The sequence below is a fragment of the Salvia splendens genome, chromosome 10, assembly GCF_004379255.2.
Source record: "Salvia splendens isolate huo1 chromosome 10, SspV2, whole genome shotgun sequence".
NCBI classification, from domain to species: domain Eukaryota; kingdom Viridiplantae; phylum Streptophyta; class Magnoliopsida; order Lamiales; family Lamiaceae; genus Salvia; species Salvia splendens.
Window position 1 is genome coordinate 21834023 of NC_056041.1, and position 24078 is coordinate 21858100.

The 24078-nt window shown below is 35.0% G+C and overlaps 3 protein-coding genes and 1 long non-coding RNA gene across 4 annotated transcripts; 2 read left to right on the top strand and 2 right to left on the bottom strand.

Annotated features, from left to right (window-relative positions):
* The first annotated feature begins 6585 nt into the window (after positions 1 to 6585).
* Positions 6586 to 8634, top strand: LOC121751081 (mitochondrial fission 1 protein A-like). Its single transcript, XM_042145794.1, has 5 exons — positions 6586 to 6790; positions 7520 to 7658; positions 8006 to 8127; positions 8249 to 8312; positions 8398 to 8634. The coding sequence occupies exons 1-5, from the start codon at positions 6710 to 6712 to the stop codon at positions 8475 to 8477; spliced, it is 486 nt and encodes a 161-aa protein (XP_042001728.1). The 5' UTR covers positions 6586 to 6709; the 3' UTR covers positions 8478 to 8634.
* A 63-nt stretch (positions 8635 to 8697) lies between these two features.
* Positions 8698 to 10894, bottom strand: LOC121751080 (DNA-directed RNA polymerase V subunit 5A-like). Its single transcript, XM_042145793.1, has 4 exons — positions 10508 to 10894; positions 9374 to 9544; positions 9074 to 9187; positions 8698 to 9000 (listed from the first exon to the last, which is right to left on the bottom strand). Exons 1-4 carry the CDS (start codon positions 10781 to 10783, stop codon positions 8875 to 8877), a joined length of 687 nt encoding a protein of 228 aa, XP_042001727.1. The 5' UTR covers positions 10784 to 10894; the 3' UTR covers positions 8698 to 8874.
* A 1367-nt stretch (positions 10895 to 12261) lies between these two features.
* LOC121753193 (uncharacterized protein At5g39865-like) lies at positions 12262 to 13732 on the bottom strand. Its single transcript, XM_042148397.1, has one exon. The coding sequence runs from the start codon at positions 13546 to 13548 to the stop codon at positions 12430 to 12432; it is 1119 nt and encodes a 372-aa protein (XP_042004331.1). The 5' UTR covers positions 13549 to 13732; the 3' UTR covers positions 12262 to 12429.
* Positions 13733 to 21195: 7463 nt separating this feature from the next.
* LOC121750568 lies at positions 21196 to 23427 on the top strand. The gene is made up of 3 exons (XR_006039891.1): positions 21196 to 21424; positions 22731 to 22982; positions 23241 to 23427. It is a non-coding gene; the product is annotated as an uncharacterized LOC121750568 (long non-coding RNA).
* Positions 23428 to 24078: the final 651 nt, after the last annotated feature.

A 24078-nucleotide genomic window follows, 5' to 3' on the forward strand; every position in this document is an offset into this window, starting at 1 on the left:
AAATGATCTATGGACTATGAGTATATCTTATCCATAGTCTCTGGACTTTAAAAATATTGTCAGACATCTTTGTATTAAGGGTTTATCTCGAAATTGGTCCTTTTGCCATTTTTTATACGAAAATACTCTTTTGAGGATTTGGGCGATTTGGTATTTTTACACTTCTAACATTTTAAATCTGATATTATTTCAGTGATGTATTAAATCTGATATTATTTCAAATTATCAGTCTTCTTCCCTTTTGTCATCCTTCACTTTGTTTCTTTATTTCAATATTAGATTTAATTTTATAAAATTAAATTTTAAATTTAGATTTTTAAATATCAATAAATTTTTATTATTATTAAATAACAAACATTAATAGTTTTAATCAATATTTGATAGCGTCTAATATTTAGTCAATAAGGTATGCCGACGTCAACTTAGTTTTAATCAATATTTAATATTTTTAATCATAAATAGATCATATGTGAAATAAATATGCATCTAATGTAAGACTAATATATTTTTCATTTTTTTTAAACAATCAAAATTAACTAGAAAATTTAAACAAAATACTCCTATATAAAATTTTTAGTAGTATCAAAATTTTAGTCAACTTCATAATATATAATCAAAAGCAATTATAACAATCGAACGAAGCTAAGTAGAATAACTCTTATTTTTCCATCATGATTAATATTATTTTTCCGTACTTCTTCGATTCAACTGAATATTATATTAAATAACAAAAATTATAGTTTTAATCAATATTTATAGTGTCCATGAATTAATAATTTTAATTAATAAAAATTTATTTATATTTAAAAATCTAAATTAAAATTTAATTTTAAAAAATTAAATATAATATTGAAATAAAGAAACAAAGTGAAAGATGACAAAAGGGAAGAAGAATGATAATTTTAAAATAATATCAAATTTAATACATCACTGAAATAATATCAGATTTAAAATGTTAAAAGTGTAAAAAGTCCAAATTGCTCAAACCCTCAAAAGGGTATTTTTGTATCAAAAAATGGCAAAATGACCAATTTCGAGATAAACTCTTAGTCCGGGGAAGTCTGACGATATTTTTAAAGTCCAGGGACTATGAGCGAGATAAACTCATAGTCCAGGGACCATTTTTGTAGTTCACTCTATTTATTATAATTAACTCGCTATTATCTAATACACATCCATTTACGTATTTATGTATAAAATTTTTAAGTTATCACAATAATATATATGAGAGTTTTATATTACTAACTCAATACTTAATTGCTAACTACAATTAAATAATAGCCCTTAGATATTCAAATCAAGAGCCTAGATCATCAGCCCCGAAATGCCAATACGATCAACAAAAACGTCAATAATGGTATTAAGATCAATTTACAACACATTAATTCTAACTAACTTTTGAAAAATATCACAACTTTAAAACACATATAATTTTTCCGATTTAAATTATTTTTTCGCAGACACATATATATAATTAAAGATAATTTCATTAGGATTCTAACGAGATCTCACTTGCAAATGTTCCGATGTCAAAATTTGAAAAAAATTTCAAAATTTTTCAATTTTTTCATATAGCAACAAATGTCAACATAATATATAAAATATGTCAATATAATACATGTAGAATGTCATTCTTAAAGCAATGTGTTGACATTCTCAAAGTATTGTGTTGATATTTTTAAAACACTATATTGACATTTTCATCCAAAACCCTAATTTTGTTAGTTTTTTTTATCTTTTTTTTAATTAATAAAAACAAAAATTACACGTGGTAAATTTTAGACCACTAGATTTCTAAAATCCTATGGTCTTAAATTAGTTGTAGTTAGCAACTAGAGAGTGAGTTAGCAATTGATCACTCCCCATAATATATATTGTTTTATAATTAGTGGAAAATATTATATAGTCAACTATAGTGATGTAGCACCCCGAAAATTTTTGACTTTTGTTTTCATTAATGTGAATGTTGAATGAGAATTTCTTTTATGAAATTTATTTGCTTCTATGTGATTGAGTTAATTATGTGAATTAAGTTGTTGTGAGATATGTGGAATAAGAGTGAATTATTTTTCCAATGCGTGGATTAAATTAAAGGGGATCATGCATATTTGTTCTAGCCATTTTTGTTGGAAATTTCGGCCCCCTTATTTATTGGAAATAATATTTTCTTTCTTGGATTTAATTAATTGTTTTGGGATATTTATCCGAATTAAATCCGAACCAAAATAACCCTAATTAATTCTACATGATTTTCGACCCTTGTCCCATTCCTTGGAATTTTCAAAAATCCCCTATTATTTAGGAGGAAGAAATTATTTTGTAGATTTAATTGGTACTTTGTTTGTTTCCTTCCTTGATTTTAAAATCCAGTTAAATCTCTCCAAATCCTATTTTAATTAGGATTTGACTCTTTCATTCTTAGAGACCTCACAATTTTCGCTCATATGCCTTTCAACTTCCTTGTGGGATTAATTTATTTGTTACCTATTTTGTGGGAGTCCTTTCCTACAAGAAATTACCAATTTAAATCCTATTCCTATTTAATTGAGGATTTAAATATTTTTTTCCTTAATTACTCTCTAGTACACGCCCCCCCCCCCTCCTTGGGATTTTTGAATTTGTCTTGTTACCTTAATTATAGGATACTCAATATCCTTTTTACCTAAATTGTGAGTATATTTCTCTCCAAGTAAATATCAAATCTATTCCTTTGCTAATTAAAAAGCAAAATTTCAAAAACCCTTCCCCACATACTACACGTCTATTTTCTTTTTAATTGTGGGATTTATTCATTGACCTCTATTTTATTCTTCCACAATTTTAATTGTTTTATTTTAGTGTGGGATTAAACCTAGACTATAAATTTCAAAAACGCTAAACCTAGCCCTCATTTTCACACGCCCTCTCTCTCCCTCTCCTCTCCCACACGCATCCCTCCCTCTCTTCTCCCTCTCAACAAATCCTTCACCAATTCTTTATTCTTGCTTCATTTTGGAATTGGAAATTCAAGATTCATCGAAGAATCGCATCATTCGTCATTCCTACCGATTGTTTTTCAAGAGAAAGGTATACTTTGATTAATCCTTCTCATTCTTCCCATTGAATTCATAATTTTTGAACCCCTCATGCATATAGTTGAGTGGAGAATCATGAATCTAAGAGTTAATTGGTTGGGAAGGATGGTTGAACAAGAATGTTTATGTGTGTGCGTGTATGTTTGTGTGCGTGTAAGTATGTGGTTGAATCGTTGGTGAATGTGATGTGTGATTACGAAGGCATGATTGTAATCTTGTTTTTGAAGCATGAATATGTGTTGGAAGCATGGATATGTACGTGAGAATGTATGATAGACGAACTAGGGTTTGTGAATGTTGTGCATGAATTCTGTGGTGTTCGGACAGTAGGTTCCGACGAGTTTTTGACCAACCAAACGATCTCTTTTTGGCACGAAATTTTAACTGGATAAAGTTTGGGATGTCTTCTATGTTGTGTCCAAATTTCAGCTTCTTTTGATGAAGGAAGAATTTTTAATGAATTTTTCAATTGAACTGCGCAGTCCTGCCAGAATTGTGTGTTTCGTCCAGTGAGTTTCGTTTCTGTTTTGACCAATCAAAAGACATGATTTTGGTGTGAAATTTTAACTGAGTAAACCTTTATGTGTCTACTGTGTGGTGACCAAATTTTAGGGTCATATGAGGTCGGATGGAAATTTAATGATTTTTACAAAAAGACTGCGCTATTCTGCCAGATTCTGGTTTTGTTGAAATAAGCTTTGTTGGCAAGTTTTGAATGAATTACATGATACATGTGTGAATAAGGAACGAATCCTATGATGTGATTATGTGTTGCACGTTGATGTATGCTTGAGTGTTCGTTTCGTTTATGTTGATGAACGTTTGGGTTGGGCAATCTAAGAAAACGATGAAAGGAACGGTAGGACATGCATGATAAATGTATTGATGGAAAAACCGATTGTGTTATGGTGTTGACAAGGATTGTCGTGCGTACGTGGGTAAAAAGAGCAAGGGTTGCATAAAAGTTGTGAATTGTGTGTATAAGCAAGCGAGGTGGGCTTTCTTTTACTAAACTCTTTTACGTTTCAAAATTATGATGTTGGAGTTATAAGGGTGGTTTAAAGTGTTATGTCATGCCATGATTGTTTTGATGTTGAGATTGTCGCTTGATGCCTAGTTCGTTTGAGCTTGCTCCGTTAGGCTATATGGCTATGTGTGAAACGAATTCGGGTCTGAGTAGGGCCGCAAACCCTATCAGGCTGTGTACACTGGTGGGATCGGGAGCCGTCCTTGCTAGTCGGTCGGTCTCGTGGGCGAATAGTGTGGCCACACTTTCGTCGCACTGTGGAAAGATGATGTGATTGTTGGATTGTTGAGAAAGTGGGGGAGATTGTTTGTCTGGCCAGCCTATGAAACTGTTTTTGTGATACTCGGTGATATTTCCTATTTAAATGTAAAACTCGAGTTCACTGTGGTATGGATGACATAACTATTATCAACTATTTTGGCATGTGTCCACTAAGTATACCAAGTACTCAGCCCTGCATATGTTTTCGCTATGTGCAGGTTGAGTGGGATGTTGCGGCGGATGTTGAGTCGAGCTTTAGGAAATTCCCGGATGCGTCGTGTCTTCATACATGGGCGTCATCCTATGACTCTCCCTTGATACTTGTTTTTCCGCTGCCTTATTTGAAACTATTTTCTAATGGTCTTCCGCATTACTCTATACATTTTATGTCATTAAGTACTTTGAGACTTTTATTCGCTGCTTAACCATTTTGTAGACTAAAATACTTTCTCTTGAAGTTAATAGAGTTTTCATATCTAATGTTGGTCTTTATCGTTTTCCCATAGTCATGAGTTCCCCGTCTTTACTATCTTCAGTAAGGGCGGTCGTGACAAGTGATATATAGAATACAAAAAAAATCGTCAATATCGTTACAAATATGAGTAATGATTTTATTGTACATATGATTATAACTATAGGTGTAACACAATTTACGAGTACCACAATAAATTTGATTTAGAAATAACAATAAATGATAAAAATATTCTCCATAATAAAATGTGGAGTATATTTTTAAAGTGTAACTTGTAAGTATTATTATAAAATTAATTTTTGGCATACTATTTTTTTTTAATGAACGATTATCAAATACTTCATAATAAAGTATGAGAGAGAAAGAGCAACTAAGTAAAAGTGAAAATAATTGACATTTGTTAAAATTATAGAATTAATAAAAAATTACCAAACAAAATATAAGTTTATTTCTATATGAAAAAAAACCATATTGCAAAATTGACTCATATTGTATAATTTATCATTATCAAAAGAAAATGCATTAAATATTTACTCCTTACTGTCAATTTAATACATTGTAGAAAACCAAAATTTATCAGTACTAATAGTATGAATTTCAAATAGAATGCACTAAAGGTAGTGTTGCCCATGATTCGAAAACCGGCGGTTCCGGTTCGGAACTGCCGGTTCCAGTTTGGTAGAATTTGGAACCGAAACCGGACCGTGAGGCTATTTCACGGTTCCGGTTCCGGTTAGGAACCACCAGTTTTCCGGCAGTTTACACGGTTTCGGTTCTCGAACCGACGGTTTCGCGGTTCGATTTATTTAAATTTTTTAAAATTTTGAAATTTAGACTTATACAATAAATTGGAACAAGACAATTGATAATTTAAATTGAAATAAGACGAATAAGGTGAAAATGATATCAATTTTATTGAATTTGAGTTGTAACGGACAACGATACATTACAATTTATAATACATATACAAGAATACAACATACAACAATGTAATATAATTTACAAGTGTCGTCGGAACGTAAATAAAAAAAAATGAGAGTAGCACTTGAATAATTCAAATGGAAGCACCATAGCACAAATGAGAAATTGGAGACAAAGAGAGAGAATTGGGAGATTGAAGAAAAAAACTCTTATTAATATAAGAGTGGGGTGAATGTAAATGAGGATAGATGGGGTATTTATAGATAAAAATGAGGGGAAATGGATGAATTTGTATTCAAAATCCGAAAAAAAAAAATTGAATTTTCAGAAAACCGGCGGTTTTGGTGGAAAACCGCCGGAACCAACGATAAAACCGTCGGTTCGGTCAACAAACCAGCTGCCAAAAGCTGCGATATGTCACCTCGGGTTACGCACCACCACCAAAAGCCACCGGTTTGTCGGTTAACCGCCGGTTTCCGGTCCAAAAACCGTCAGAACCGGCCGATTTCAACTCATGAAAAAGCTGCCCCGACTGACGCATTGGTTTCCGTGCCCGAACTGTGAAACCGCTGGTTAACCGGCGGTTCCGAACCGTCCCAAACCGGCGGTTCGGTGACGGTTCCGGTTCAAAAATTCTTGAACCTGAACCGGACCGCGGTTCGAATTGCGACGGTTCCGGTTTGAGGAAATTGCGACGGTTCCGGTTCGGAACCGGAACCGGTGGGCATCTCTCGCTGAAGGCATATCTGTCTTTAATTTATTTTACTTTAATAATAAAAAAATCGTTTTAACACTTAGTAGTATTTTTCTTTTTTTAATGACTAAGCAATCCAAGGCTTCTGTATTAAGAATGAGTGAATAAGTATTTCCTAGAGAAATAACTGCTGCGAAGATCTACGAGTGTTTCTTGATTTCTTTTTTTCCAGGTTTTAGCACTCAGAAATTGAAGGCAAGATGAATCAATTCTTCGACTCTGTCACTAATTTTTTCGGTGGCGGTGACAACATCCCTTGGTCCACTCCTGATGTTGTCCTCGTACGCATTTTCTCTCCCTCTTTTCTACGATTTGTACATGTTTTATTCGAATAATTACCAAGAAACTACTTTTCTCCATATTTCTGACATGTGTGTTCAATTTTTCCTCTAAAGATTCCATCTTTTTTTAATTGCATGTTTGTGTTTGTGATTGTTAATTGTTTATGATTAATTTTGCTCTTATGTAATAGTGTGTGTGTGATCCTTTGAATTTTTTGTGGGCCCTTTAGATGGTTTAGATTGAATATGTCTTTTTAGCTTCAGAATTGATATGAGGTTGGTTGTGATTTGTGGAAGTCTAAAATTTGTTTTCACTTTTTGGAGCAGTTTGGAAGGGTTTAGTTTCAATAATTGTGCATAATGAGATTTGGTTTCTTTGAGAAATTTGTGGTGGTTGTAGTTTTTGTTGATGATGCTCTGGTTTTCTTGTTGTGGTTTCTCTAAGATTGTTGAACTCGCCGTTTGTTGTGGTTTTGAGGCAAAATTCGATGACTGCCTAGACGATTATGAGTGTTTGTTGAAGAAATCTTATTAGTTCTCATTGGTTGGTGTTGTAAAATGTGGGTGATATATATTTGTTGGATTCAAAATTTTTAATAGCCTCTTTGATTCATGTTTCTTGATATTGTATTGTTAGTATGGCGAACAGGTTCTCAGTTATATTCTTCGTTTACATCGTTTCTATGAACTATCCTGGGTCGTAATATCCACTGTTCTGTAATATTGCAGGGCTGTGAGAGAGAAGTTGCAGACGCTGAAAGGGAGGGAAATCAAGATCGAGTTAATGACTGTATTGTGCGATTGTCATGGGCTCTTGTTCATTCCAGACAACCTGAAGATGTGCAGCGAGGGATAGCCATGCTTGAAGGTGAGTTCGAATTCAAGTTTTTTGCTGAATTCGGCTTAATTGAACTTGTTCAACTGTATAGCTAACCATAATAGCTAGGATTACATTTGTGAGTGTCGTCTTAATATGATTTTGTATATTGCTCTAGCCGGCTGTCATTGTCATTTTCGCTATTGGATTATTACATGTGCAATTGAGTTGTCTATTCATTGAATGTCATCACAGATTTATACTAGCTTGTGCTAGTAATGCCATTATGATCTCAACAATAGCACTTAGATGTTCGTCATCTACATAAAGAAATTTCATGTAATGTGCAACGGATGCAGTCGAATATCTGCTTATGTGTGCATGAATTTTACTGGCAGTTTCACTAACCAACACCAGTAGTCCATTGCAAAAGAGGGAGAAACTTTATCTACTTGCTGTTGCTCACTACCGGAGCGGGGATTATCCAAGGAGCAGGCATTTTCTCGACCAATGCTTGGAGGTTGGTTGCCCCCGATTTTTCATTTCCAATGCTCTTCTTTTCCCAATAACCCCGATTTTTTATGAATATTACAAGTTCACCAACCCTCTGTTCTTAAAGAGTTGCCATTGTCGCTTACTAGATTGCACCCGACTGGAGGCAAGCTCTGTCTTTAAGGAAGAATGTCGAAGAACGAGTCACTAAAGGTAATTCCCAAAGTTTGAGCCGTTAAATGCTTATCGACTGTGACTTAACTTGCTTGATCCTTACCTTAGTTATCTCATACTACAGATGGTGTTATTGGAATTGGCATAGCTGCAACTGCGGCTAGTCTTGTAGGAATAGCAGTTGCGTTGGCTCGGAGGGGCTGATCTTTACACTGCTTTCTTTGGCGAAAACTGAACGCTTTCGTTGTGATTTTGCTTTGTTTTAGATTTGAATAAGTTTTAGCTTGAATGTGAATTAACCTCCAACTTTGGTGGATTTCGAATTAATTTGTTTTAATGAAAGCAGAACCTTTTGTTTGCATACAATGTGTCTGGCGTTTTTAGCTGTCTTTTACAGTTGAATGCAAATGCTATAAATCAAGAATTCCAAAACCTAGAATCATTTTTTTTTTCCTCTGAGAAACATACATAGCAAAGTGAAAACATGGTAGAAAGCTCCAAAGTTGTAAGCAGTCAAAGGGCCATAAGTATCTAGTTAAGTCCTAAAATACATGGCAGCAAAAGAGGCCCTACAATACTAAAACACGCATTGAAAGCGACTTCACCAAACACAACGGTATGTTATGTGTAGCTGCGTCAGTTCACCACTGTATGTGACCTTAACAACCTGCCCTTTCTCGAGCCCGTAATAACGAGCTATTGCATCTTTCTGCAGCATCCGTGGCAGCTGGAAGAAGTCGAACGAGATGAGAAACAACTTTAGATCATATGCGTGCTTTACCAAATTAACGATAGCTTACCTGCTTTTCTTCAATGCTGTACTGGTTCAGCAGTTTTTCCTTCTCTGCATCTGTGAGCACTTGATGTTTTGGCTTCAGTTCGTGCTTTGTTATATTGACAAGCAAGTCAGTGATCTGACACATTCATATTTTGAGAATCCACAGTCAATCTCAGATTTTAAAACTGAAATATCATATAATGTCAACTTGATTTCACAGCATGATATTGAATTTGAGGCCAATCAATAACTGAGATTTCAACCAGTTCGAGATAAATAACAAAAGTAGAAAGGGGGCTAAAAGCAAAGATTAGAAATTGACCTGGAAAATTTCAACTTTGAACTTGAAGAGTTCGACAGCTTTTAAGGCCTGGCTAGTCATTTTACCCTGCACTACTAATATAAGCCTATCCAGACCTTCTTGAATCTTTGTTGTAATGCCACGCACGACATTGACTTTAATAATGCCTGGTTCACAGAATAGTACTAGGACCTGCAATGAAGAAACTTAACCTCAAAGAAGATTCAAATACTACAACTCAAATTACTAGTGAAACAGTCATTAGCAAACTTCCACGAATTTCCCATTTCAGAAATCACCTTAAGAACTACAGCATACACTTCAGCTAACTCAACAAGTGAGACTATTCCCGTTTAAAAATCAAGATCAGGCTGGCTTTACCAGATTAAATCTTTATGTGTAGAAATGAAAAGAAACATAAAATCACTAGATCAAAATGGCATATTAGAGCTCAGGTATATGCTTTTTCACCTCAATATTTCATCCCAATCTATAAATCTCTGTATTAAGTTGGTAGCAGAAACGAGGGAGCACTGGTTCCATAAGCTAATAGTGATTCTGGCTTACTCGGAAATAACAAGTTAACAACTTCAATAGCTTAAACTTCCTAAGAAGCATTACTATGTGAAACTTGACCTTAAGAACACACAGAGATATGTGTTTCATGAGCTTTTACTAAGTGTATCCAAAGTTATGAACTCTTAGTTTCTGTGAAAGCAGATCCTAAACGAGAGTAGGAGAAACACCGTAGGGATGCAGAAATATTTGGTTTTGTATAACCAGTTGCCAATTTGCTGGAATTAGTATTCACAAATCTATCACCAGGACTCAAATTGACCGGCTCATTATAAACTTCATCTTCTAAAAAATTATCACAATTCACGGGGAAACAAACTAATCTGTTACAGCTTCAAGAATGAATTTATTAATTTAGATTTTCAAATTGAGAAAAAGGTATACTAACTTTGCAATTCGAAGTGGAGCAGAGGGCAATGTTTGCCTATAAACTGTTAAGCGCAGTAAAACAATAATAATAATGATAATGCATTATCTAAGAATTGCATACACACACACAACTGAAGCTACTAAATAATTCTCAATCGATTTCCTACTGAAAAGAAGAAGAGGAAACAGAAAGAAAGGGAATTGAGGTACCTTGATAGAAGGATCATCCTTGTGAAGAGAAGAAATTCTGAATCCATCGACATCGAGAATATCGCCATGCTTAGTGCGGAATTCTTCAAGCGGAAGCTCAATCTCACAATTGGGGACCGCGAATCCACGATCCCTAAGCATTTCGAGTAGCGTTTTGCGAGACAGATAGTACCTGTGGCTCTCAACGGAGCCGGTGTCCAGCAAGCTGCTCAGGCAGCTACGGAAGGTCTCATCGCCGCCGTCTCCGTCTCCGTCGACGTTCATGGCTTCAGTCATCTTCAATTCTTCCCTAGATTTTATGCCCTACTTTCGTGTTTCTTCTCAAAAGAATAGGGAATAAAAAAGTGGAAGCCCGACTTTGGGTGCAGTTTGATTCCGTACGCTGACGTGCAGTTCGCTTCGAACTTAGCGGGTATTTCATTTGATTAAATACGTCAAAATACTAAGTATTCATTTTTTAACTTTATCAAATTCAAAATTTACTAACTTTTTATGCACTTTTCACCTTGAAAAGAGTACCCTATTTACTCCATCCATAAAAATAGTCTCATTTATATAAAAAAATTAGTAAAATAAAAGAGAAAAAAATTAGGTAACATAAAAAAAATAGGGAGAAAAAGTATGAAAAATGAGAAAAGATGAATAAAGTAAGAGAGAAGTTTCCATTTTTAGAAATTGACTATTTTTTGTGAACACCTCAAAATGGTAAAATGTGACCCTTTTTAATTTGGACGAATGGAGTATAAGTTTTACTAGTATATGGAGTAATAAATATTAGTGTACTAGGAGATGTATTATGATAGTTAAAATTGAAATATTTTGTTTTCTTATTTTAAAGTGTTTTCATATAGTATTAGTATTTCATTGGTATAGAAGGAAATGGTGTATCTGTCGAAACACAACGCATCTTTTAATTCCCATTTCTTCTTCTCTACAATAACCATTTCTAGACTCGTTTATCCATTTCTCTTAGCTGATTTTCTCTCCAAGACGCTGAGGGTGGATTTCCGGTAACGGCAAAGGGAAACCAGCCTCAGAGGGGGAGACTGCCCCCTCCTGCGCCGCTACTTGCGCTCGTGTATAATATCTAGTTCAACCTACGTCATGAACTTCATCGTTAAGTTTTTCGTGGCATCATTTTGTTAGACATATCAGCGCAAGTGAGCTTCCACGATTAGAAATTTTCAAAACTTAATACTGCCAAACAAACTTCAAACAACCAACTCAATATCAGTGACGAAAAGTATGACCAAGACGTGGAAACCGATGTGCGATATACTGATCCTCGAATAACCAAAGACTAAAATGAATGCACGATCCCCAACGACTCAATAACACGTAGAATGAGGATCGGCAGAATAACGCCACAAAATCAGGGTGGAAACCGTTCGATAAATCAGATACTGAGCACTATACTATGAAGATGTGCAAAACGAAAAGTAAATACTCAACTCTCTTTCACTAAGGCCTATATATAGGCATGACACAGTCCAAATCCTACTGAAAAAAATTTAAGCTAACAAATGATAATAGTGATTCTCCTCGGAATCAAAAGGTGAAATCTAAAAGATCTGGAAACAGACTAGACTTGGATATATCTTAAATGTAACAACACAAACAAAAATGTACTGTAATAGCTTTGAATCATCCATGATCAGTATATCGCAAGAATATATGATGAAATCAAAGCATGATAACACTAACCCTCCTTGCAACTAAAAAGATATTGCACAATTCAAAATTCCAGCAAGATATTGCAAGAAAGCATACTAATTAACTTAATTATTTGATCAAGATTTCTCCTAATTAGGCAGCTACACAATATAAACACTTCAATAAATGAGCAATAAACACACATCAAATAAGCAAGCATTACTCCTTATAACAACCTCACCAAACAAGCACCTAATAACACTCATTGGTCAAGGGAAGCAACCAGGGCACCGAACCAGTCCATTCTCATTGCAACCGGGACATCTCCTCAGCTTCCCGTCTTCCCCTCCATAAACCTTCCGGCTCCCACTGCAGCTCGGGCATGGCATAAACCTCGCATCCCCACAAGCCTCGCAGACAATCCCTCTATCCGTGATCGGGAAATCCTGCAGCAGCTTCGCCAACTCCCCCGCCTCGTGGAGCTGCTTAATTTCCTCAGCACCACCAAAATACTTCCCATTGATAAACAGCTGAGGCAAGCTCACTGCTTTACCCTTCAAAGCCTCCTGCAGCTCAGTCCTATATGACCTGTCCATCGATATATCCCTCTCATCAACGCACACTCTAAAACCCCTCATAATCACCCGAACCGCGCAGCAATCCTCGTACGTCTTCCTTATCCCCCTCAAACTAGTGTAGTACAGCACAACCCTATTGTCACCACAAGGCAAGCAGCAAGATCCATCACTTTCTGCATCAGCCACCGCAGAAGTCACACTATCCGACTCCAAAGACGCAATCTTTATAGGCTTCACGGCCTCTTCACACACATTCTTCCTCCCCAGCAAAGCCCTACGGTAGCTAGACGCCACATTGGTGTCCAATTTGGCCAGGAAAGACTCCTCAGACAAGTGCTTCCACAGCGGCTTCGACACCGGATGCTCCACAAACTCATAGGATTGCTCCAATTGATCACCATCCATCTGAATTTCCCCCAATTTCTTGGGATTTTCGACAAATTGGTAGCGAAATTCCTCTTCGTCGAGGTCCTCCATGAGCTCCCACGTGTTGATGACCGAGTCGGGCGACAGAGGGTCCTCGGAAATCCCTAAATCTCGAGGCTTATCGCGATTTGGGGGTGATGAGGGCAGCGCGAGGGAGCCGTAGGTGGTGGATGTGAGAGAAACGAAGTGATTGGAGTCCCCTTTTCTCAGAGGAGGGTGGTGGATCAGAGGGGTAGGCAGGGAGAGAGTCCTCGACACCGGCGTGGAAGAGGCGTCGGAGAAGGAGTGGTGTGGAGATTGCAGCTGCGAATTGGTGGAGGAATTGGAGTTGGGATCTTCCTGTTGAGCGATGAAATTAGCTGGGCGTGAAGCAGTGCACCCCATTTTGCTGAAATTAACCACAGAAATTGAAAGTCGACCCTTTTTCCCCCTTTCCAACTACAATGATTGATTGAAGCTTTTCCAAAAAAAAAATTCGGAAAAATCTCTTTGCGGCCTTTCTTCAGTAAGTTTGAGGGCGATTTAGAGGTTGAAGAAGTATAGGTGAGAGGGGTTTGTCATTGGAGGACAGAAATTAATGCATTTATAACGAATAGAGTTGTAAATTTGTAATTATAAATCAGACGAGACGAGACGAGACGAGACGAGACGAGAAAACTACTTAGGCCATCCACAACACTGTCTCTATACCGTCTCTTAAACCGTCTCTTAACTACTATTTGAGCACTATTTGAGGGCCCCACTGTCCTTTTTTCCTCCATCTCTTAACTAAGAGACGGAGGCTGCAACGCTCCGTCTCTTAACCGTCTCTATACCGTCTCTTAATTACTATTCATTCAATTTAATTTATAATTTTTTTTAAAACCCAATTCAATTTAAACAAACACACTTTATTAAAATTAAAACAAAATAAAAAAACACACAAAATAAAAAAACACACAAAATAAAAAAACACACAAAATAAAAAAACACACAAAATAAAAAAAAATTAATCGGAAGGGCTAATCATCCTCCGGAGGCGGTCGAGGTTGAGGGGGAGTCGGAAGGCCAAGTTGTGCTGCCATATGCACAATTCCGTTCCACCAGGCGGCGTATTGGGAGTGCGAGAAGCGGGAAGTGTCCGCCATTGTGGCGGTCATGTACGCCACCATAAGTGTGTCCGAGCCTCCTCGCGAGCCCGATCCTGAGGCCGGCTGGCTTGATTCGCCTCGGCCCTTCCTTGCTCTAGCCGCTTTCGCCGCCTTCGTCCCTTGCGGCTGACGGCGCCTACTCGCGGATCCTCCTGCATCGCCGACCGTACCCGCAAACTCCTGGGATTCAGCATCATGTTGGCTGATGCCTTCAGCAGTGTCACCACCAGACGCACCAGCACTAGACGAGTATTGGCCACTCGCCGTATGCTTCGTGCGCTTCGAGTTTGAGCCCGAGCTGGAGCGGAAACCGCCGGCCCATCGTTCCTCGTCCTTGACGGCGCGCCAAACATCAACAAATCTGAATTGATGTCCCTCGTCCTGGTAGTAGGCGCGCAAAGCGGACGTCAAAATGTCGGTGGCCGTGGCGCCGCTTTGGTAGCGCGCCTCTTCCGCCGAGTAGATGCCGCAGAATTTTTTGACCTGTCGGTCGACTCGGTCAAAGTGACAGCGGATCATTTTAACTGTGCGCTTGCGGGAGCGGTTCGGCTTTATTTGGTGGTAGACCTCGACAACCTTTTCCCAGAAACACTTCCGGGTTTGTTGATTCCCGACGATGGGATCGTACGAGACCGTGATCCAGGCGTTGTACACCGCCATCGTTTCGAGGTTGTTGTACGGATGTCGGCCAAGATCCTCTTCCTCTTCCTCTTCTTCCTCCTCGTCCTCGCCCGTCTGGGGTTGTACACTGCCTCGGCCACCTCCACCGCCTCGCCCACCTCCACCGCCTCGGCCTACTCCCGGCGTGGGATCAACTGGAAAATCCTCCCGGATCTGGGATAATCCCTGCGAAAACCGCGGGACGTTGGGACGAACATATGCATCAAGGTCAAAATTGGGTGGTTGGTACCCCCCCGGCGTCGCCGAACCCTGGGTCTCCGGCGTTGACGAACCTCCACCGCCCAATGTGTTGATCATGTTCTCCCAATCGCCGAATGAGTTGAGATCCCACCCGCCGAAGCCGGAGCCGCCATAGTTGCCCTCGCCGTCGCCGGACATCTTGAGTTGGGTTATGAAAATTTCAGCGAAAATTTGAGAGAAAATTTAGATGATATGAAGAATAGATGTGTAGTTGTGTGTAAATGAGGATGGGTTTAGGAGTATTTATAGAGTAAAAAATTTAATAAAAAACAAAAAAAATATAAAAAAAAAAAAACAAAAAAACGGTAATAATACCGTTACAAAAAATTTTTTTTTTATTTAAATTCGAATTTTTTTTAAAAAAATATTTATTGCGTCAGCACGTGACGACGCCCACTCGCGGGCCGGCGAGTGGGCGTCACGCACGACGCCGGGCTGCGCCACGTCGCCGAGGCGCGTGGCGAGCCAGCTCGTCTCCTGGCTCGGCGAGTCGAGTCGCGCGACGAGACGGGACGAGATGGAGGCTGCAACGCGTCTCGCCGGGGTCTCGTCTCGCTGAGACGAGACGCGAGACGCCGGCGAGTCCCGTTGTGGATGGTCTTAATATCTATATTAATCTAAAGCGTAAGTTTGATGAAAAGTCCTTAATACCCTTTTTAGTGGGAAAATGGAAAAATGAGGTGTCTTCTATTCAAAAATAATTTTTTAAGGTAAAAACAATTGGACAAATAATTACCCAATAAAATATCAACTTCTTGAAAAAGTGTTAAAACACATTTAAATAGTGCACTACCATTAAAATTTTTATAATTAAGTTATTAAATTTATATATTAATTATCCTTATATTTGAGTTAAATTGGAATTGTGCTAGAGAGTTTAGTTTGCCTTCCATTTATTTAGGTTAAAATTGAGATTTCATCATTTATTGCAATACTTTTTAATATAAACAGTAGTGTAAATTCTCACATTATTCAAAACAAACAAGATGCATAAAATATTATCGTTATTTTAAGTGATAGTAGTAATTTACTTTTTATACGTATATGTGGCGGGAAGTAAGAAATTTATTCTTTCCAATATAAAAAATTCATTTAGTCATTGGAAATGTATATCAAGTTACGCTATGGTCTGAAATTAAAAGAAAAAAATAAACAGACAACTAAAATGTGATTATTGGATAATTCAAATTTTCTAACTTGATTTCTCAAAGAAGTTTTAAATTTATATGATTTAAATTATTCATATATTTAATGTGTATATGTTTAATATTCCATATATTTTTTTCAAATTAATTTTTTATAAATTAAGCTATTAAATTTATATATTAATTTACCTTTTATTTGGATTAATGACTTGCATACCACTTTCAATAAACATCTTTACTCACACATATTTTCTTTATTTGTATATCTTATTCTAATTAATTCATACTCTTTGATCATTAGTCACACATCTTATTTTTGTCATTAATTTTATTATTTTTACTTTTCTTAGATTATAAATTAAAATTACATAAATGTTTCATTCACTGTGGAGTAGTAAATTCTTCATTTTGAGTGAGACAAGATAAGTACATTTCTGTTTTTTTAAATCTTCATATTTCTTTCAATTCTTATTTTCTATATATTTATTATATTTTATATTCATTATTTGAAACTCTTATGTCCCGTGCATAGCTCGGGTGTTAATACTAGTTCGTATTAATTTCACATTAAATTAATGGGTAAATGTGTGTGGCTATTATTTAATCAATTTTAGTACAAGATTTGTCACCCAATTCGAAATGGGAAGCATAGTAAGTTCATGTTGATTGACATAATCACGAACTTGTAAAGTATATATTCCCTCAATCCCCATAAATAAAATTTGGTTTCGGTAGGTAGGGTTGTTTTATAAGTTAATGAATAGGGTATAATAAATAAAAATTAGAAATGATATTGTTTAAATTTTAAGAAACATTTTTATTTTTATAGGATAATTTAAAAATGAAAATATTTAATTTTCAATGACATGGAAGGAGTATAATGGGTGAGATTTACATATAAACGTACAATATACTCCACTGTTTCAGAATTGACTACATCCACTTTTCTTGCCGCAGTTGCCATTATACTTATTTAATCTTAGTATTAGCATGAAATGAAAAAAATGAATAAACCTTACAAAAGTGTGTAAAAAAACCAACCTATTTGGATTATAATGTTCTATAATATTATTGTGTGGTTTGATTATTTATTTATTTTTATTTTTTTTTATGGAAGGGTCATGCATGTGCACAGGGGCGGGACACACATAGGAGAAGGGTGGGGCTTAAGCCATCACCCAAAATGTAATTTTTTTTATTTTTTCTACTTCTTACTTCTTTTATATTTTTGAAAAATCATCCATAGCCCTTACAATATAAGTGTCTTTGAAGACTAAATCATCAAAAATTATATGATAAAAGGGCTGAAATAAATCTAAAAATATAAATTGCAGACAAAAATGGACAACAATGGCCGCCGAGTATTTGTGAAGAAGATGATTCAATTTATAATATAATAATACTACTAGTGTCTCAATAACTGTGTCAAGTTATTTATTGAATGTAAAAGACTTTTCTTGATTGTTCATTTATTGTTATAAATTAATAGTGCTACTATTCTTTTCCATAACGATACAAGATAAAATCATGAAATACATATGATGGTTTTATTTTTCTTTTTCTCAATAGATTAAATATACTATGATGGAATCACAAATTGCATAGTACGGGTATTAATTTTCCTTCCAAATTCATAACCTATTTTCAATAATCTGTATTCTATAGGTTCCAACAAAAATAAAATGTTTTCTTTTTTGAGTTATTCCATTAATAATGAAAATACCATTATTTCTACTTTTCTCTCTCTTATTTTTATCTCTCTTCATTAACTTACAAAATAACATTATATCAAATCTTATGACAAAAAACAAATGTTTCATATTTAATGAGACGGATGAGTACTATATTAACAAATAATAAACCTATCAATAGATTTAATGTTTTGGGTTTAATGCATTTTTATAGTTGTTGTGTTTGTGATTTTTAATAGTGTAATATTTTTTTATGTACTATTTTCGTGGTGTAAAAGTACACAATTTTGAAATGATACGAGTTTTTAATGTGCAATTTGTAAAATAAAAGAGGGATCGAAAGAAAATGATTTAAATATTGTTAGTGGAGGACTAACAAAAACAAAAAGAATATTTACTATTCTGGAACGAATAAAAAATAAAATAGTTTTTGTTTTTATGTAACGAACGAAATATAGTAATACTCCTATATATAGCGGTTATACGACATATATATATATATATATATATATATATATATAGTCAGCCCCTACTAGGATATTTTTCTGCGTCCGCCCCTGCATGTGCATGCTAAGGTATTTTTGTTCAATATATAGATAAAGGGAATTTCTCCTGATGGTCCAAATTAATCTCACATGTAGAGGGATTGGTGGAAAACTGGAAATATCTATAAAAACTGATCCAATCAATCGATGATAGTATAAGAAAATATTGAAAGTTGATTTCGGTTTGAAATATTATGATTGAATATGAATTTTGTTTGATTTGATTTCGGTTTGAAATATAATGATTGAATATGAATTTTGTTGTGATTTATAAGATTGATTTATAATTTAATTTTAAATAAATAATTACTCTTTTCGTCTGGAAGTTTGTCACACTTCTTTTCTGCACTAATTTTATAAAAATAATAATAATTAGTTAAGTGGAGGAAGGTAAAATAAGAGACAGAATAATATAGAGAAAAATCTTAACTAAATTATTCACTCTATGTGACTTTACACTCTAACTATTTATTACTCACTTTGTCCCATGTTACCCGCACTTTTCATTTTAAGCCGTAAATTTTGGGATTGATTTTTTAGTGTAATTAAATTAGAATTTTAAGTGTAATGAGACATCACTTAATAAAGGAGCTCTTAACTTAAACTAACATATTAATTAAATGCATTAATTCTAACTTAAACTATAAATAGTGTAAGGAGTTTGTGAAGAGCCGAAAAACAACAGTGCAGATAATATGAGACTGAGGGGGTATTATTTTTACAAAATGGGTGCAGAAAAGAAGTGTGAAAAACTTTCAGAGACGAGAGAGTATATGATAATGAGTCATAGTTATCCTTCTAACTAAAGTAATTTTAAAATTTAATCCTAGAAACAAGATAGATAACTATATAGTAATACTTAGATTGTGTTCGTTTTTCAAGATAAAATAATATTAAAATATAATCTAATATTGAGTTATGAGAATATTTTAATTATAGGGGTTAGAGATTAACTTATAATCAAGCAACATCGTTAAGTAATCACTTAGTCAAAGTCGTAACATTTTTATAAAGTCGAAAACACGTCAATATTTTAAATGCCTCAATCCTCACATCGACACACATATAACAACACATGATAATCTCATTGTCTAAGATTATCATTTTGGGGTAAAACACTAATCTTCTCTTCAAAGACTAGATACAACTCAGCAATCGCTCTTTAAGGAGAGAGAGAAAGGCAAACTACAAAAGGCAGTGAAGTTCGATTTGCCTCATTGGTGGTGTCGAAATAATAAATAATTAAAATAAAAAGAAAGTAATAAATAATTAAAATAAAAAGAAAGTAATATATAAGAGAATAATGTAGATACGATTTATTATTATCTTTGCAAAATAACAACCGGAAAAAATGAAACGCTTCACTTATAGTGGGATAGAAGGTGTAGATCATATCAAAGATAAAAAACTCACTACACAAAACGTATCTTTTAAGGACACAAAAGTGAGACGCAATTACTAGCATTTAATTTTTTTGAATAATCATAATTTAGGATTAATAAAAAAAGCATCCCTAAGTTGATGACAAATTATCTTAATCTTTTGTTATTTAGGACGTTTCTATTTCTGTCTCCTAATTTTAATTAATACGCCAACAATAAGGATACTTTATGGAACGTTGATAATATAATTAGACACACAAATTAATGTTTGTAATAGTATTTACAACATTTGAAAATTGTCATTAGCCTTTTTTTTGTTATAATAGTGGGTCCATTCACCTGAAATAGAGAAAAAGCAAATAGTAAATGTGACTTTAAATCACGGATATCTCAAAATAACAAAATGAGACTTTAAATTACAGACATCCTAAAATGGTAAAATAGGACTTTAAATCGCAGAGGGATACTTACATAGTTTACACCATATGGATGTAATCAAATGCAAAATTCTAAATATTGTACGGACTTCAAATTATGGTCAGAAACATTAGAAAATGTCAACATATGGCAAAATAATAGCAACAAAAAATGTCAACACAATGTCAATGGTTGATGATGTGTAGACATTGTGTTGAAACTATGTTGACATTTTTTCTTGCTAAGATTTTGTCATATGTTGACAATTTTAAATGGTAAAGATTATAATTTGGAGTTTGTACAATATTTAGAGCTTGTATTTTATCACTACCCTTACACCATATATATACTTTTTTTTCAATTTCAATTTCCAATTTTTATTTTTTTATTTTCTTAATTACTTACTCCGTATTACTTTTATAAATTATAATCAAGTGTAAACAAAAAATACTCCATCCGTTCCATAAAAATATGAGCAATGAGTATGACACGAGAATTGAGACAAAATTAGTAAAGTAAAAGAGAAGAGGACAATGATATGATATAGTAAAAGCTAGGAGGATAATATAGTTAAAGTAACGTTAATAAATAGTGCGACTTACATCATTAAATTGATGTAACTTTCTAAAAATAAAATGTAATACGAACGAAAATAGAAATTGTATATATTTTTATGGGACTGGGGAATACTCAATTTATGTTAAAATTAAAACAACAAAAATGAAATAAACGAAAAGTTTAATAATTGAAAAAATAGAACATCATATTGATTCCAATGATAGTGTACTTAATTCGTTTTTTACAGTGAATAGAACGGCTTTGATTATCACTTGGCTGCCAAATTGCCAATCCGTTCACCCCTCCTCTCTCTCTCTTGTTGTCGTTGTCTTTCCTCTTTCCTATCGCAATTGATTTAGCACTCCAAAATTGGTACAATTTGACCGCTGTTATAGGGGGCTTTCAATAGGAAAAAGGACTCACAGAGAGAATCAATCAATATGAAGTCTGAAGATTATTATTCGGCCCCCAGTGAGTTCTCTCTTCCGCATTTGGCCGATTCAATGTAATTGGTATTAATTCTGTATTTATTTCTGCCTCTATAGTTTAATTGCAGGTTTGCTGTGCAATTTTTGTATCTCAGATTAGTTTTCTAATAAATTCCCAAAAATCTAACTTTAATTGATGACGAACCTTCGATTTTTCTGGAAAAAAAGGTCCTTTCCTTAATTGGTTGGCTGAAGCTTTTTATAATGCCGATTGTTTGTAGGTCGAGGCCCATTTTAACTTCTAGCACTATATGTTCAGTCAGTATTGCATAGACAGTTTCAATGAGTTGCTGCTTTTCACTAATGCTGAAATAAAAATATCTTGTACCTCAGGTTAGAAAATTAAATTAGTAGTTGTAGAGATGTTATGGGCGGAGTCTAGTTATTAGGGGAGTGTGGGTGGCTATTGTGGGATTTCACCATATGTTGTAACATAGACATTAAGCGAGAAGGTTATAGATCAGCTAGCAGCTATTTTATTCTTATATTTCTGTATCTTCAGTTTCTAGCTCGATTATCCCATGAAGATGCATAGATTTCCAAGTAGCTTGAGACGATGATAAAACCAAGCTGATGGCATCTTGGAGAGATTATTGACAAGGGATAAAGCAAATGTGGTCTTTGAAGCTTACAGAAGCTCTTTAGCTTCGTTAGAGAAAGAATTTGCAATGACTCAGTGTGGACCTTTATACCTTTTATACTCACTATTCTCACTTTTACTGGGATATCAAGTGTTATGAGCATGATTACCTTTGCTTAGCACTTAGTTTGGAATAGGATGTCTGTCATGACAGATGGGATGTGAGCATTTTAGCTGTCGGTATAGAGTCTGATTCCATATAATTCCATTGTCAAAATCAAAGTAGTTATAATTCACGATAGAGATTGTCATGCAACTCATAAATCAGTGCACGAAGTATCATGGACTACAAGGCTGCCCAGAATTAGGTAAAATATTAAGCATTGGTGCCAATGAGGTCAAAGGCAGTAGTTTTCAATTGAGGGATGTGAGTTAGTTAAATGAATAAGGTCAAATATTTAGCGTTGGTGCTGACAATTCATTTATGATCGACAAGCACCCAATTTCATAATTTTACTGTAGAGTTGCATCAAGTTTGCCCTTTTTTTTGTCTTTTAAGTAGGTAACGCGCTATCATTGTTGTTGTTTTCCAGTTTTCTAGTACACACCTAATAGCATCTCTTATGTCTCACTCATGATAATTAACTTTAATTCATCTCAGAAATATATTTAGTGTGATGTTCTTAGTTTGCAATGCGTATTGTCACAGACCAGGTGGTCACGCCTTATCACCCACTCAGAGAATAGGTGGGGTGATGGAAAACAGCTGACCAGCACGAAGTCGAAGAAGTTGATGAAGACCACCTTTCTCATGGATCGGAGGAAAATCCATGCGAGTCCCTTACTAATGTTGGTGTTGTAGAGTAGCCATCGCTGGGAACTAGTGAGGACGTGACCCACCAGAATGATTTCAGTGTCACAGCGTAGTTGGTTCAACGAAATCAATTCCAAGTGTTTTGAGGTAAATTTTATCTCACAAAATTTTGTTTCTGACCGTCTAGCATATAAAGATCTATTAGATGGCATACTTGTGCTTGTGTCGGAGTGTTAGATAGTCATGCTGCGTGTTATGGTAGACCGTCTGATACTTGTGTTCGGACTGGTGAAGATTTTTTTATAAGCTTGTGAAGATGCCTAATTTAACCTAATAGGATACACTTGTGTATTGTTAGGCACTAATCTGGGAAAATTTCTCATGCGATTCTCTTGATTTATACAGTAAATTTTTAAGGGTGACATGTGGCAGACAACTGTTGGGGAGTTTAGTTTCCGACTTGGTCGGAGATGACAAGGTTCCTCGAGCCGTTTTGTAAATTTGAAGGGTTTGGCCCTCGGCCGTGTTTCAGATTGTAGAACATTGATAGATTTTCTATTCTTAAATCAAATTGTTGGTTTGGCTTTTATTATGAGATTTTGTTGTGCAATCACTAAACATACGGTGCTAAGAGGGAGATTGAAATGAGCATAATTTCTTTCAAAATCAAATGAACCTGCCAAAGAGGAAATGCACACCTAGTAGCCCAAATTGAACATGGAGTGATGGGACATTAAGTGGAGCAACTAACCATTGTAGAAGAGGAGATAGGTTGGCTAGTCGGGTGGTTAGAAAAAGAAAAAAAATTGGTACAAAAGGACGGAGGGAGTACTTCATTCATCCCGGTCTAAATGAGACAATTATATTTTGGTACATGATTTTACCTAGTGATATTTAATAAATTAAAATATAATTAATAAAGTATGAGAGAGAATAAAGTAAGCGAGAGAAAGAGACTAATCATTGCCAGAAAAGGAAATGTTTTATTTAGATTGCAACATTTTAAAAGAGAATATACTACTATAAAATATTTTATATCAATATGAGCATGGATAGTTTTTCAGAAATACTTTTAAATTTGAACTAGTCACATAACACTACAAGTTATTAATTGGCAAATTTCAGTATCGCACCACTATATAAAAGGGATCTTAATGGGGGTGAGAAAAAAAAATTAAAACTTGAATATCTGAATTGGCAAATTTCAGTATTCACCTTGGCCCGTACTCCTTCTGTCCGCTAT

Excerpts from the sequence above, each read along its gene's own strand:
- LOC121751081 (XM_042145794.1), top strand. The coding sequence starts at position 6,710 with ATGAATCAATTCTTCGACTCTGTCACTAATTTTTTCGGTGGCGGTGAC. Across the intron at positions 6,791-7,519 it reads CCACTCCTGATGTTGTCCTC|GGCTGTGAGAGAGAAGTTGC; the intron begins GTACGCATTTTC and ends GTAATATTGCAG. Across the intron at positions 8,313-8,397 it reads CGAAGAACGAGTCACTAAAG|ATGGTGTTATTGGAATTGGC; the intron begins GTAATTCCCAAA and ends CTCATACTACAG.
- LOC121751080 (XM_042145793.1), bottom strand. The coding sequence starts at position 10,783 with ATGACTGAAGCCATGAACGTCGACGGAGACGGAGACGGCGGCGATGAG. Across the intron at positions 9,545-10,507 it reads AGGATGATCCTTCTATCAAG|GTCCTAGTACTATTCTGTGA; the intron begins GTACCTCAATTC and ends TCTTCATTGCAG. Across the intron at positions 9,001-9,073 it reads ACAGCATTGAAGAAAAGCAG|CTGCCACGGATGCTGCAGAA; the intron begins GTAAGCTATCGT and ends GACTTCTTCCAG.
- LOC121753193 (XM_042148397.1), bottom strand. The coding sequence starts at position 13,548 with ATGGGGTGCACTGCTTCACGCCCAGCTAATTTCATCGCTCAACAGGAA.